Genomic DNA, 16,704 nt, shown 5'->3' on the forward strand with positions numbered 1-16,704 from the left:
TAAACCTGGGAGGCGGAGCCTGGGTGACAGAGCGAAGACTCCGTCTCAAAAAAAAAAAGAAAAATTGGTTAAAATATACTTTTTAAAAAGTCATAATAGAAGTCATAATAGAGATCAAAAGAAAGAAAGAGAAATCACCAGATATGAAAAAAAGAAGTGGCAGTTCAAAAGAACCAGAGAAGAAAGCTGAAGGCATGGTCTTGGAAACTGTTTGGAGAGTCCCTTGTGTTAACGTCCACGCATGCAGGGGCAGTTGATGTGACTAAACCTGTGCAAGCAGGGAGCTAAAACTTAATCCCCATGTATTGCTGACCTTCTCAAGGGTTGCCCCTTTTGCAAGAAGGGGACTTGAGAAACTCCACCCATCAAGTTCTTTCCATGTCCTGGTATACTGGTGTGGAATCCAAATCTACTCTAGTGATGCAGATGCTTGGGGAGATTGTCTAAATGGAAAGATGTACGTTGGATTGATGAAGCACGTTGACTTCTGTCAATTCTTTTAGCATTGCTAAAAACAAACCCACACTGTGATATAACCTATGGAAGTATTAGAACACTAAAGATGAATAGAACATTTTTAATAGAACCAAAAATGGGAAAAATAAATAACCAGAAGAAATGGTCAAATTGCTATCAAAGGAATAGCAGTTCAACTGACAGCATTCTCTGAGCAACAATGAAGAATAAAACACATTGGAATAACATCTTCAAAATCTGAGAAAAAAAAACTATCGACCCAGAATTCTATGCCCTGTTAAAGTGTTATTTTAAGAATGATAATGACATGGAATACACAGTGGTAGAAAAGAAAAAAGTGATAACAACGATAGTCTCACAAACATGTTCAGTGAAACAACCCAGACACAGAGTACCCACCATAAGATTACATTTATATAAACTTCAAAAAGTAGGCTAAATTGATAGAGATAAATGTCTGAATAGTGGAGTGAGTAATGACAAAGAAGGGGCATGAGAGTGTGATGGGAATGTTATAATCTTGATCTGGATGGTATTTGCATGGGTGCTTACATATGCAAAATTCATTGAGCCAAACCTTTTAAATGCATGCACATTATGCACCTCACTATATGTATTTTAAACCTACCCCCCAGAAAAAATATATATTTTTAAAGACGGAGACTGCAATAAAGATTTTTTAAGTTTGCTTTTTATTAATACTCACTAAAGAATTGATCAAGATGTATTTCTGTAAGACTGAGATAGAACTCAGAGGATTGGAGTGGGTTTTAACAATGAACAGTAAGAAAAGAAAGTGGTAAATTAGTGGTTCCATTTAAACAAACATTGACTAATTACGATAATAATGACTTTGAGGAGTGGGGGTTAAAAAGCAAGATGGAATTAAAGTGCTGGATAACAATCATGGAAGGTGGTAGGTGGTAATTGGAGTTAAAGCATTCTAAGATCCTTTTTTATTCTGAAAGGGTAGAAATGTTGATTAACTTTGAGTCAGTTGTAAAAATTTAAAGTAATCTTAGCAAACTAATGAAGGAACAGAAAATCAAATGCCGTATGTTGTCACCTATAATTGGGAGCTAAATGATGAGAACTCATGGACACAAAGAAGGGAACAACAGACACTGGGGCCTGTGAGGGTGGAGGGTGGGAGGAAGGAGAGGAGCAGAAAAGAATAACGACTGGGTACTAGGCATAATATCTGGGTGATAAAATAATCTGTACAACAAGCCCCTGTGACATGAGTTTACCTGTATAACAAACCTGCACATGTACCCCTTTTAACCTAAAATAAAAGTTATATATATAATGTGTGTGTGTATATATATGTGTGTGTGTGTGTGTATGTGTGTATGTGTATATATATAAGATAATCACAAGAACAGTAGAAATAGAATGTCTAACTTTCATATCAGTTAATTGGAAAACAAGAATAAGAAGTTATTGAACCTAACAGTAATCAGGAGAGAAGAAAAACAGAAGCATAGAAAAGACATAGTAATTAGAAAATAATGGAATAAATAATGGGTGCAATAAAATTAGTAATCATAAGTATAATTTATTAACAGATATAATGTTTAACATCTGTTAGAAGATGGAGATTCCTCCGTGCTATTTATAAGAGACTTTTGAAGCCAAATAACACAAAGTAAAGAGGTAGAAAAAGATAAATCAGCAAGACAGTTTAAAAAATAAGAGCTGGACTTAGAGAGTGGGGACATCCTGCTTCGGAGCGGGAATCTTCATTGCACCAGTGACTAAAAAGAGAATTAAATATGGGTGATGTTGAGAAAGGCAAGAAGATTTTTATTATGAAGTGTTCCCAGTGCCACACCGTTGAAAAGGGAAGCAAGCACAAGATTGGACCAAATCTCCATGGTCTCTTCAGGAGGAAGACAGGTCAGGCCCCTGGATGCTCTTACATAGCTGCCAGTAAGAGCAAAGGCAACACCTGGGGAGAGGATACACTGATAGAGTATTTGGAGAATCCCAAGAAGTACATCCCTGGAACAAAAATGATCTGTGTCGGCATTAAGAAGAAGGAATAAAGGGCAGACTTGATAGCTTATCTCAAAAAAGCTACTAATGAGTAATAGTTGGCCACTGCCTTATTTATTACGAAACAAATGTCTCATGACTTTTTTATGTGTACCATACTTTAATAGATCTCATACACCAGAATTCAGATCATGAATGATGACAGAATATTTTGTTGGGCAGTCCTGATTTAAAACTAAAACTGGCTTGTGGTTAAATGAATATGTTCAGTTTTTGAATTTTAATAGTAATTCCAATTCAGTAAATGCTATCACTGTTTACCCCTTCTAAAGATATGATTAGAGTTCGTTAATAATGTTCAACTTTTCACAAAGATGGTGAGTGCCATCTTAAAACTTACTGGAGATTGGTTTTATATTTAGATTTATATAGCTGGTTGGTTTTATATTTAGATTTATATAGCTGGTTATGTGAATATATTTAAATACTGGGGAAATTCCTTCACTGTCTCAGAACCAAGGAAGATTCACCTGTGTTTTGTGTTCATTTGCCTCTTACAGGCAAGGGTTGAAGATAAATAAGGTAGCAATGTCTAGAGTTTTGGGCTTAACGATGCCAATCTAATTATAATCCTCTGTATTTAAAATGGTTCCTTTTACTTATTGAAAGGCATTTTCGTATTGTTTATGTGTAATATTAAAGATTATTCAACACTTCTCACATCTTATAAATCTATAAGATCACATGCTTTTAAAATAGTAGCAAGTTAAACTTCACTCTTCAATTCTTTATAGTCTAAGTCAAACTAAGTTATAATTTAGGATTGTCTTTAAACAGCCATTCAGAAACATAAAACTGTAGAACTGTGTATTTGTGATTGGGAATGGTGCTTTTGCCAACTTAAAAGGATTAAAGTAGCAGAGATATACACAAATTCTAAAATTATGTGTGATTACGAGACTAAAGATAATTAAAAAGCAAACCACAGGAAAAAAAAATTGAGAGCTGATAAAAACCACATTACTATCATGCAAAAGAGACTTTAATGTGCAAATAATTTTAAGGAATAATTCATCAGAAAGACATAAAAGTCTTGAGCTTGAACTCTCAAAGTAAGTAAAATTTAATAGAATGACAAGAAGAAATAGACAAATTATAATAACAATCAGAGATGCTAACATACAAGCCTCAGAAAATGAAATGATCAAAGTTGTGGAAGATTTGAACAGCACTATTAATGAACTTGACCTTTGTGCTATACAAAGATTCCTGCCACAAGTTAGACAATATACATTTCAAGCACAACATACATACATCATTTATAAGAATAGCATCTATACCTTCAGCCAGAAAAGGAGTATCAGTGAAGGGTAAACCAGGCAAAATAGAAGACAACCAGGAGCACTGAGGCTTGTGGCAAACAGGAGAGAATGCACCTTCTTAAGGCAAAGGAAAAATGAAACCATTCTGTAGCCTATGGCTTCTGGTTTGAACATTCAAAGTGACTGCATTATTGGAAACCATCCAAGCCAACTGCCTGCTGCTGCCTTTCCATCTTGTTGCCCACTCTCTCACCTTTTGACCACTCATTGATACCTGTGTTCAAAGAAGGGAAAGGTGTTATCAGTCATCTTGGAGCCATAGACATTTCTGATTGTGGCGACAGGGCAGCAGGAGAGAGGGGGTGAGGAGGAAGAAGAGGCTATTGCCTAAAGTTAGGTTTATGGATTCTGTGATAAATTTTGGGTTATTCATTGTTCCTTATTGTCAGAAGTTCACCTCTAGGTGAGACTGTGTAAAATCTTTCTTTGAAGATACTGAAAATGGATCAAATAATTTTCTTCCTGGATGAAGATAAGGCTTTATTTATTACTAGAACCCATTTAATAAGCACCTACACTTTGTCACAGCTGAAGGAGCTATGTGACCCTGAGAAGACTTGGACGTAGATTCTCTTTGTGGAGTTGGGTGAGTTCAGACTTTATCAGGAAGATTATAGGCATTTTACTTAGATATCAAATTGTCTCACCTTCTTTGTCCATGGTTTATGAATAATAGTATTCATTATCATGGTTACAATATTCTAGATATGGTGTATAGCCTCCTAATTTGTTCATCTACAGCATTCTTAACCCCTTATAAATGTTTCATGCCAACCTCTCATTTCGTTAGATTTTAATGTCTCCTCTTTATCTTTTGCTGACCTAGAAATTCTGGAGGCAGCTCCATTTTTAGGCTGATGAAACGCTGCAATCCCTGAAGCGATCTAGCAGTCTCCCATAGGTAACCTCCTTCAAGCTTGAAATGATTCCATTATTACCATGAGTCCCTGCCCTTGAGAACATTTTAGCTGAATGTTTGCTAATTTCCTTTTCCACACTGCCTCTGCACATTAGGTACCAGTCTGTTTCCTAAAATCTTTCGTAATTTTCCTAAGTTAAGGCTTTGATCACCAAATTATGTATCCCATGGGTGTTTTTGGTTGACACAAAAGAAATAAAACAACCTGTCACAGTTAATTTTACAATATAATTAAAGAGCCAAAGCAACTATTGAGACCGGGCATCATCCCCTATCTCTAAGGAATAAATAATGCACAGGCTCATGTTTTTCTGTAAATGCTAACTATTGGTCCCTTGGCAAAGAATAATAAAGTACAACTGCAGCGGGCCACAAACTGGCCCTGGGCATCAGAATTCTTACTGCAGTGGAAGTTGTCTTTGGCTGCATTTGTGTAAACTCTGACAGGCCGTCCAGCACAAGTGTGACCACAGACTTCCTCCAGTCTAGGTGTGTCAGTGTCTCTCTGGCTTCTTAAACTTGTCCCCAAGACTTCAGTCTTTGGTGTGGACTGAACAAAGATGTAAATGCTGTGGCTTGTTCATGCGACCAAAGGAAACTTGATTTTGTTTTAGATACAGATATATTGGAACTGATTCGATATTTTCTACTTGATATAAGGTGGGGAGACATGTCAACGTGCTAGTAACAGATTTCTCTTCATTATGTTTATATCATTGCTGTGCTTTACGGGTTCCTGTGAAAGGCTTCGTTCACAGAATGTGAGTCCCTTGTTGGAAAATTATCTAAATGCTTTTGATATACAAAATACGAAAGTGGTTTGCTTTTCAGTTTTTTTCTTTGTTGTTGCCACCTAACTGCTTCCTCTTTTGGGGTTGATCAGTTTTAGATTTAGATGAAAACAAACACCTGAGTCATAAACAAATGCTAACATACAAATGGATAATATTCTCTTTATATAACTAGCTTATTATAATTCTTTGAATAACACTAAGGCCACAATGGACAAGGGAGCAGAGGACATGATAGTTTCCTAAAGAGAAAATCGGATGGCTAGTATGCATCTGAAAAACTATTCCACTCACTAGTAATCACAGATGTAAATGAAAGCAACCATGAAGTATCCTTTCTCATTGCTAAAATTCTACTTTAGTTACTTATTTCTAGACATTTTAATTTTAAAAAGACATTAAATATTTTGATGAATCTTGTTAAATTGATAAAACCTTTTTTATATATTGCCAAAATGTTTGCTAAATGATTATACCAATTATACTACCAACTATGCCAGTATAGAAGGATAGATGGCTGGCTCTCTGCACCCTTATCTGTATTGAGATGATTCATTCTTTGAATGTTGCCAATGATTAAACAAATTACTGCACAGCTATATGAGATAATACTTGCAGGCATTAAATGTATATTTATGGATATTTTATCTAACACAGAAAATATGCTTATAAAAAGGACAAATGACATTTTAGGTAGCCCCAGCCCCAAAAACTCCCATAGTCAAATAGAATACCAGGGAGGGTGAAGGGTGTGTGGGATCTAGCACCACCAGCCTGGTTATCTATTCCTTCTATTCCCTCTCCACACAGTTTTAAATCTGGGTGAGAATGTTTTAAATCTGGGTGAAATAGCCCAGTGCTGTAGCTCGTTTCCTCCCATGCATTGAAAAATGATTGCGCAAATGTTATTAAAATTATTTCTGTGGTTTAATCATCTACTACTGTTTGGAAGAAACCTGGACCGTCTCCAAGCAAAATGACTTTCTGATGTTGCCATGCTCTTGTCTGCCATGCCTCACTTAGTTTTGAATGCCTGCATTGTGGGAATGTCATCTTCTCAGAACACGTGCAGGACATGGGAATCGTCAGTCGTTCTCCGGCTCTCTTAGCTTAGTCTGTCTCCATGCTATCATCTGTTACATCTGCGATGAATTCTTAAGAAATGGTCTTGTGAACAGAGCTGATCTTTCTGCAGGTGTTCTTACTACTGAATCAAAATAAATAGAAAAAGCTCTCATAGAAACACTTATCTTTGGAATCTGAGGACATCACCGTGTGTGTGTGTGTGTGTGTGTGTGTGTGTGTTTACCCTAAAAATATCTGCCATTCTTTGCTATTTTTAAAGTGTGTGCTTATTTGAGAGGCAGTAGCAAAATCTCGCATTCAAAATAATCTTATTTTTAAGGTAGAAAAAAATTAGAACTGATGAAATGTTTTGACTGGTGTAGCACAGAGGCACTGATGAAAGCTGTCCTTATGAGCACACCAGATAAGTCTTTGTTGTATAATATTTAAGCTCCTTGTGTGCCGCTGGAAACTTCTGGAGTTTCTCTGGGTGCTGATCATTTTGGAATGGCGATATTGAGGTTTGCAGTTCTCATCATCAAAAACCACTAATGGATCATAAGTGAGTTAGTTGTACCTATATCTAACTTCTTCAAATATAGAATATATGGTGCCTACTAATTGTAGAAAGATGTCTTACTGTAAGGAGAATTGGGTGGGTTTTGGAATGTGACACCCCAGGATCAAGTTCTGGGTCTGTTACTTACTAAGTACATGACCTTAATTTACTTAATGCCCCTGAGTCTGCTTCTTCACCTGAACTGTGGGAAGAACAATTCTCACTTAGTAGACTTGTGAGGATTAAAGACAGTATGTTTCCTGTAGAATAATCAATGTATGCTATTACCATTAATATTTCCATAGCATTTTATTGATATTATAAACAGTAGGTATTTGAATATGTTGGTTTTTTTCAATGTCTTTACAATTCACTGGAGTTGAACATGATATATTAGGGGCTCAGTTTCTAGTCTGGATGAGTTTTCCCAGGTGACACACACTTTCCGTTGCCTTTGTGCTCAATTGCATGCCCTGGTGAGATGGCTCAAGGGGGTCCCTGTTGTTTTCTAAGACCTGGAAATGGAGCCCTTTCCACTAGAAAAACCAATAAGACCATGTAGGATTCAATCCACACTTGTGTATCTATTAGCACCATGCTGAACCAAATATATTTAATTGAATGCTTAATCATTTTGATTCAGACACTTCATAGAGCGTGAGAAAGGTATATTCTATCTCTGGCAGGAACTTGTGATGTAAAGTGTCTAGAACAGTCTGTAAAAAATATCTGTGGCTCCTAACTTAGAGTTCTCAGATAATTTGCTATGTCCATCTATCCCAGTCTTAAACCCCATGGAAATCTGTCAAAACCAGTGTCCATGCTGGAAATGACCTAAATGTGTATCAGTAAAAGAATGGATGAACAAATTGAAGTATATTCATACCATGCTATACTGCTCAACAGTGAAAAATTCTGAGTTACTGGTAGATACAATGACATGAGTGAATTTTAAATAATTATATTGAGTCAATAAAGCCAGACACAGAAGAGTATATATATTCTAAGATTAGATTTTTATGAAGTTCAAGAACAGAACAGGTACATCTAATATCTGATGATATAAGTGAGAATAGCAGTTACCTATAGGGGTAAGGGGAAGTATTGCCTGAGAGGGGGTAAAAAGGAATTTTCTAGGGTGATGGAAATGGTCTATATCTTACAAGGATGTGTATACAAGCGCACACACACACATACACACATTCATCAAATTGTACATTTAAGATTTGTGCATTTATGGTATCTAAGTTATACCTCCATTAAAAGAAAAGTGCCAGCTGGGCATGGTGGCTCATGCCAGCACTTTGGGAGGCCGAGGCAAGCAGATCAATTGAGCCCAGGAGTTCAACACCAACTTGGGCAACATGGAGAAACCCTGTCTCTACAAAAAATAATACAAAAATTAGGCTGTATTCCCAGCTACTCAGGACGCTTAGGTGGAAGGATTGCTTCAACCCTGGTGGTTGAGGCTGCAGTGATCCAAGATTGTGCCACTGCTCTTCAGCCTGGGTGATAGAGTAAGACCCTATCAAAAAAAAAGAAAAAGTCTAAGAAAGGGCACAATTTAGTTTGCAGAGATGAGCAAGGTGAGGGTAGAAGGCAATTAACTCTGAAAAATATCAATCTTTCTAGGGTTTACATTTTATAAACTCCATTTCTGTAAAAATGAAGCGACCACTCAATTCTGATTTTAAAACCCAATAAAACCTGTCAGGGTAGCTCCCAGTACATGAATGAATTGGATCTCAACTTTTTAAAGTATAGCTTTTGCTCTGAAACAGAATAAACAGTACAAACAGTACTCACTTTAACAGCAAGTTCTAACCTTGAAATGCTAGATGGCATATCTGTGTTGAATTTAGAAGTGGCATTGATTTTAAATCTCTCTTTGGATACATTGATATTTCAGTTTGGAGAAAAGAACAAATTGGGTTGTAAATTCATCTTCCCAGCTTGGGTTTGTTAAACTCCTCCATGGGGGTAGTGGCGGGATAAATTACTTAGAGTTGAATGTGAGTGTGTGTTTGAAATCAATCTGAATTGATTTTCGTGCAGGACATCTTCATTTTATGCATAAATAATGAACCATTAGCTGATTACTCTCCATTTGCTCTGTGGTACGTGTTTTCTAAGACTCAAACAGAAAAACACAATGAATCAAGCAAGATGGAGGACATATCTAGGCTCAGCCTAAATGTTATAATCACCCAACTTGTGAAGATCATTTTGGAGGCAAACACTGGTGCTATCATTTCACTTTTTTCGTTTTTAAAATCCTTCATGATGGCTGAAAAATTTGTAAACAGCCTCTTCCGTTGTCATATTCAAAGCCTTTCAGGATACTTTTTTCTCAGTCTTTCCAGCCATATTCCCCACACTTCTGTAGGAACTGCCACCTTTCTGTCCATAGTGAACTGTGTGATACATCTTTAAAACTCTGAACAGTTTCGGCCGGGCGCGGTGGCTCACGCCTGTAATCCCAGCACTTTGGGAGGCCAAGGCGGGCAGATCACAAGGTCAGGAGATCAAGACCATCCTGACTAACATGGTGAAACCCCATCTCTACTAAAAATACAAAAAAAAAAAAAAATCAGCCGGGTGTGGTGGCAGGGACCTGTAGTCCCAGCTACTCGGGAGGCTGAGGCAGGAGAATGGCGTAAACCTGGGATGCAGAGCTTGCAGTGAGCTGAGATCCAGCCACTGCACTCCAGCCTGGGCGACAGAGCGAGACTCCGTCTCAAAAAAACTAAACCAAAACAAAACTCTGAACAGTTTCATTTTGGCCTCTCAGCACAAGTCAGTTCTTCCTCTCCTGTGTGTCTTCCTATCTCTAACCATAGATGCCATGCCTTCTGCAGAGTAGGCATTAAAGTTTTATGGACTTAAGGGAAGTAGAGAAAGAGAAAGCCTGCAACTGTCTGTACAGCGAAGATTAGAAGAAAAAATGAAACGTTGCAGATTTACCATTTCATGGTACACAGGTTTTGCACTAATGGAGATTTCATGGAACCTTTCAACAGCCTTGTTTCTCTTTGCCTTCAAACTTCATAATACAAAGTAATTAGGATTGTCGTTCCAGCAATAAAAAGGGTCACCCAGACTTCTTTTGTAACAAAATAGTTTAACATTGGCAGAAAAAAATACAGAAAACAAGAGCTTGGTCCTGAAATTCCATAAGCTAGTGTTTACAAAGTAAACAGATTATTTTACTTTTTTCTTTTTCTTTCTTTCTTTCTTTTTTTTTTTTTTTTTTTTTGAGGTGGAGTCTCGCTCTGTTGCCCAGGCTGGAGTACAGTGGCGCCATCTCAGCTCACTGGAACCTCCGCCTCCCAGGTTAAAGCGATTCTCCTGCCCCAGCCTCCCATGTAGCTGGGACTACAGGTGCATGCCACCGCGCTCAGCTAATTTTTTGTATTTTTAGTAGAGACGGGGTTTCACCATGTTGGACAGGCTGGTCTTGAACTCCTGACCTCATGTTCCGGCCACCTCAGCCTCCCAAAGTGCTGGGATTACAGGTGTGAGCCACTGCGCCCAGCCAGATTATTTTACTTTTTAAAATATTGATATTAAGTTGTGAAGCCACATATTGCTGTTACAAGTGACAATGTGTGACAATGTGTTCATAAAATGAACAAGATCTTTGCCCTCATGGAACTTACCCTGATGAGTTTACAATAGAAATAATCAAACATATCCTGTGAGCTCTGAGAAGGGCTGTAAAGAGAATAAACAAGGGTGAAGATACAGGAGATGGGAGAGTGAGCATGTAGTTATCTGGGGAAAAGCATTCCATACAAAGTGAACAACAGCAAATTCAAAAGTCCTCAGGTGGGAGCAAAGAGGAGCATCATATGGTCCTTTACCATGTGTTAACAAAGCAGCTGTGATCTCTTCCCTGGAATCTGTCACCAAGGCCATCCAAAAAGTATCCATTAAATTACTTTTCCAGATGTTTTTCTTGTCCCAAAAATATGTTTAATGAACTGTATCTGAAGGCAGGATATGTCGATACTATTTTTTCTCATACCTAAGGTTTAACACTGCTCCTGATAAGGTTTTAAGATATTCATACAATATATGTATTTTATATATATTTACCTATATATTTATAATTATATCTATGTTTATACATATCTATGTATACATATTGATAGACTGTACACATATATCCATGAGATGTCCAATAAATTACTTACACATGGTAAAGGATCGTATGATGCTCCTCTTTGCTCCCACCTCAGGACTTTTGAATTTGCTGTTCACTTTGTATGGAATGCTTTTCCCCAGATAACTACATGCTCACTCTCCCATCTCCTGTATCTTCACCCTTGTTTATTCTCTTTACAGCCTTTTTCAGAGCTCACAGGATATATTTGATTATTTCTATTGTAAACTCATCAGGGTAAGTTCCATGAGGGCAAAGACCTTGTCCATTTTATTCACTTTATATCCCTTGTGCTTATCACAATAACATATAATAGAAGCTCACTAAATATTTATAGAATGAATGGATGAATGAGTGACTTAAAGATGATTTGCTCCAACCCTCTACCATAAATATGATTTCTCTTTGCATCATTCCAAATAAGAACCTACATTAATGAATTAATTGAAGGGCACTTATAAAACAATATGGGAACAAACTGAATACAGAAGAGGTAAAAAAATAAAATAAAGGAATGACTGAATTGATTTGAGAAAGAGGATGAGAAAAATTCCAGAGAGCATTTAAAAGGAAAGGAGGAAGAATAACTCAATCTGACTTATGTTTATACCATGGAAAGAAACTGCATAATTTTCCATCAAGTTTATTATTTTTATCCCCGAATCCCTGATAAGTTAATACCTGCACGCACTTTACAGTTAGAAGTACAGTTTATAACAAAACAGCTAAATAAATGAAAGCAAGCTACATGAGGACTGATGAGAATATATGGTGAACCAAAGATTATAAGGTCCAATACAGAAAACACTGTACATATCTCCTCTAATTTAGACCTCATAACAATCATAGAAGTTAAGTGGAACTGGTATTATTCCCATTTTTCAGATGTAGAAACTGAGTCTCAGATAAGTTAAATGATGTGCCTTAAGTTTGCACATCTTATGTATACAAGACTTCAGATTCGATGCCATATCTTTAAGATCTAAAGCCTGTAATAAATAATTGGAAAACTCAGTTCCAATTTTTCAGCAATCCTGGAAAATAAGTTAGAAAAACATGAATTAGAAAATTATATCTCCTCTGTCCTAATGTAAGCCTTCTTTCCGTGTTTCTATCCACCTCAAAGCATTCCTTTTTTTGAAAAAGTTGCGATTTGTTTTAAAAGTCCACTACTTTTATTTTTTCTTCTTCCTCAGACACTTTATAACTATTTATTGAATTGATACGAATCGAGTTGTTGGGATGTAAAAGGTTCTTCACTATGCAGTTACCCTCTTTCACCACAAGAGGTCACTTACAGGCCAGTGAGGCCGAGGGGTTTTGGGAAGTTGTAGACACTTTGAGAGTTAAAATTCATGGACCATATCATGATTCTGATAGAGTGTGAAGTTGGTGACTCATAGGATCAGAGTGGCAAAAAGTTAAATATATGGGTTTTGAGACAACTTTGGGTGGAAGTGGGGCAGAGGGCAAGAAGACAAAAAGTGCAGAGGCCTCGGCTGGTTGTGGATCCTCTCTATGACATTCTTAAACCATGTTCTAAGCACCTTTAGTGTCCCAGGCATGGTCTTAGTGTTTGGAGAATGACAGTAAGACTACAGTCCCTCCTCCCCCAAACCCACATCAAGCAGGGTGACTGACAGTCCACTCTTTACATCCACTAATGTGCCCTGTCCTTTGCTTTAGAGATGAGATTGCAAAGTGAGAGCCTGCAATGGCCTTCCCCTGGATTTCTTTGGCGTTGGCGCTTGCACCGTTCTGTAACTACTATATATTGCTTTTTCTTCTACCTGGATTGCTTCACTCATTTGCATCAGCTGTGTGGCCCCATAGACATTTGAGTCTGTCCCTGTGGCTTCCCTGCATGCCCATCATGAAGACAAGCCCTACCCAGCCTTTGCTCTTCCTTTGGTTCCCACCACCCTGGGCATTTCAGGGCTTCAGCTGTCTTGCTGCCTCAGCAGCTGCTTCTGTAACAAAGTAGATGTCAGCCACTTCAACTCCAGATGAGATGCGAAGTCAAATGACCTTGTTTGCCTCAAAGAGAAGAACAAAGGGGCTTTGTGGGGAGGAGGGGAGCACTGCAACCAGTTAATTAGCAGAGCGTTCAATCTAGAGCATCTCCAGCATGGCCAGTGTTGAGGGCACGTGTGACCAAACGGCATTGGCGCAGGCAGCCTCCAACAGCATACAACCTTGTTCTTTCTCCTCCAGGGTTTCAGTCCTTCCTCATCTTTTCCTTTTTCTTTCTTACTTCCTGAGCACCCTATTGCCTTTTACCCTTTAATGGCCTCTAGTCCATTAATTTGTCAGAAACTGTTTCTGCGCAGGTAAGGAGACATTTCATTTATCAGCTGGCTTAAAACTATGAAGAATATTTCAGAAGAGCTTGCAGCCTCTGCCAACCCACTTATATAAGTTTCCTATTGTTGCTGTAACAAATTACCACAAAAGTAGTGACATAAAACAAAAAAAAAGTATTATCTTAAGGTTCTATAGATGGGAAACTGACACAGGTCCCATGGAGCTAAAAGCAAAGTGTCGTCAGGGCTCTGTTCCTTTCTGGAGGCTCTAAGGGATGATCCATTATCTTACTCATTCAGGTTGGCAAAATGTAGGTCCCTGAGGTTGTAGGACTGAAGTTTCCATTTCCATGCTGCTATCAGCTAAGGCTCATTCCCAGCTGCTTGCATTGCTTGGTTTATGCTCCTTTCTCCCATCTTCCAGGTCAGCAGCAGGAGAAGGGATTGTGCCAAGTCCTCCTCATGCTTTGAATCTTTCCTCTTTCTTTGGTCCCATCTCTCTGACACTGTTGGAAAAGATTCTCCATTTTTAAGGACTCATGATTAGTTTAGGCCACCCAGATGATCCAGGATAATCTCCCCATTTTAAGATTTATCCTCTTAATTAGGTCTACAAAATCCCTTTATAATGTAAGGTAACATCTGTACAAGTTCTGAGATCCAGGGTGTGGACATCTTTGGAGGCCATTTTCCACTGACCATACCACTGAACCCAGCTCTTGGGTTGATAGGAACTCCAGGTGGTGGTTGTGTTGGAAACCAGACCTTGAGTGATCTGCTGAGTAAAGCGCTTCACTGAGATGGGGAAAGCTTGGATCTTCTTCCAGCCTTGAAGTCATGGCACTGGCCAAGGCAATGGGGCTTTGGTTCTTTTAGGGTATCACCAGTATGTCTAGCATTAAACTATCTTAAAAATGGAAAATTAATACAATTGCCTCAAATTCTAGTAATCAGCATTTTCAGTGGCTTCTAGTAAGCAGCATTTTCAGTGGCTAGTGTAAGAGAGACCTATTCAATATCCATTCTTCCTTTCTTCATTACTAAGAGAACCCAGCTTTTATTTGGGGTAGTAAGGTGTCCAGCCAAACAACAACCCTGGTTCTAAGTTTTCCTTGTGGCTAGGGGTGGTCAGTGTGACACATTTCTGGTTGAGGAGATATAAATGGAAGTCACTAGATGGGGATTCTAGGGAAGCTCTCTAAAAGAAGCTGACTCTGCTGAAAAGGACCCTTCTTTACCTATGCCCTGTCCCTGTTTCCTGCCTGGAATACAGACACATGGCAGGCGCTCAGGCTACCATCTTGGAAATGTGAGAGTCAGGCTCTAAGGATGGCTGACTGGAGAGCTGGAAAGAGCTGAGTTGTTTCCTAACAATATTGAAAAACTCCAATACCATCCTTGGACTGTCCCCTTCTGGATTTCTTTAGTATGAGAGAACAATATGGAGGGCGTGGGAGAAGAGGGATTGCCCTGTTCTTAAGCAGCTGAATTTAATTCCTCACTGGTCTCCGTGCTCTGACAATTGATTCTCATTCTAAAGACTTACAAGATTCATAAGTGTCTTCTAGCAATAGGAAATAACCTGTGAAAAAGGAACTTTCTTAATACTAAATTTAGCCCTAATAATTTCAAAACAAACAAGTAGTTTTAAATGTGTGTGTAACACTTTTAAACTGCCATAGCTTTTTCACATATATGATCTCATTTTGTCATCGCAGTAACTCTATAAAGTAGGTGGGTCAGAATGGTGCATATCAGCATTGCCTTCATTGGCACTTCAGGAAACTGAGGCACAAAGAGCTTCAGCAGCCTCTTGAAGATTCTAAGTCATTGTTTATATCTTTTGACTCTAAACCATTTGCTCTCTTCTGCTCCTTACTTTAAGATTTATTCCCTAATGTTATATAAGAAACACTAGTTTATGATGTGAACAAAGGTTTTTTTTTTTTATTTTGCCCACCATGTGTATTTAACATGGAAAAATGATAAAATTAATCTTCTCAAAGTATCTCTCTCCCAAGAAATGGGCAACTTACTTAAGCTAGTTCTAGTTCAGGAGGAGTTGGTCAAACTTATAGAAAGATCTCTCAGAAATGAGGATAGCCAGACCCTGGGAATGGATCTGTGACCCTGGCAGCCATTAGGGGGCAGCACCTTCTTGGCTCTCTTACTCCCTTCAGTTTTCTTGGTCTTCTCTAATTAATCTTGGCAGCTCAGGCAGAGTCCCTGGGTGGGAACGGTTCCTACAGAAATGGAACTGTGGACAAGAAAAGCAACCCTCAGCATATCTCTGGCAGATATTTCCCCAGCACTGAAGTAGACTGACCTCTGCATCAGAATAACTCGCTCTACTACTGTTGTGAATGCTCTGATGAGAAGGATTTCAGATTTCCGTAGTTTCATGGGTTAGTCTGAAAGGCAAAATATTGATTTTTATGCTGATGAAATAAAATGTAGGCCAAAAAATACAAATGATACCCCTCGAATACAAATGACACCCCCATTTTCAGATTGCATTCTCTATCTGAAGGATTAAAGAATTCTCAGTCTGAATTCCTAATTTTTAAAGTAAATTTATCTTGTATAATTTCAAAATTTGTGATACTTTAGAAAATGTATAAACTTACAAAAAATAAAGAAGTGTTTTCCCTCTAGCTAAAGCAGAAGTAGCTCTTCAAATACCCTCTCTTTCTTTGAAGAAGTGACTTCCACCTGTATCTTCCATGATGTTTACAAGCCTATATACTGAAGGTCATTCATTTGTAAGTTAATTGGCTAAAATATCTTGTTTTCAAATACTCTTTCTTTTTGCATTCAAAGTCATTTCACATCTGAGCCGAAATAAGAAGATTCAGGACATTATAAAATCATCATCATGAATGCATGATGACTTTATAGTAGAGAAGACTTCCTACATATGTGCATTTTAAAAGTCACCCTGACGGTTACAAATTGTAGCAAAATAGGCTCAGGCTCTGACATCAATGTGTTTAGAATCCAGAGGGAGAGACAGACTGAACATATGATAAATAATAAGAACAAAAA

The 16,704-nt window shown here is 38.0% G+C and overlaps 2 protein-coding genes across 4 annotated transcripts in view; both read left to right on the forward strand.

The window, feature by feature from the left end:
* The window catches only part of APBA1 (amyloid beta precursor protein binding family A member 1), a 225,626-nt gene that overhangs the window by 109,341 nt on the left and 99,581 nt on the right, over window positions 1–16,704 (forward strand). The gene's annotated exons all lie outside the window — the stretch shown is intronic.
* Window positions 1,765–2,808, forward strand: LOC103878393 (cytochrome c-like). The gene has a single exon (XM_017949915.3). The coding sequence runs from the start codon at window positions 2,253–2,255 to the stop codon at window positions 2,523–2,525; it is 273 nt and encodes a 90-aa protein (XP_017805404.2). The 5' UTR covers window positions 1,765–2,252; the 3' UTR covers window positions 2,526–2,808.

This window comes from Papio anubis, chromosome 13, assembly GCF_008728515.1.
Source record: "Papio anubis isolate 15944 chromosome 13, Panubis1.0, whole genome shotgun sequence".
NCBI classification, from domain to species: Eukaryota; Metazoa; Chordata; class Mammalia; order Primates; family Cercopithecidae; genus Papio; species Papio anubis.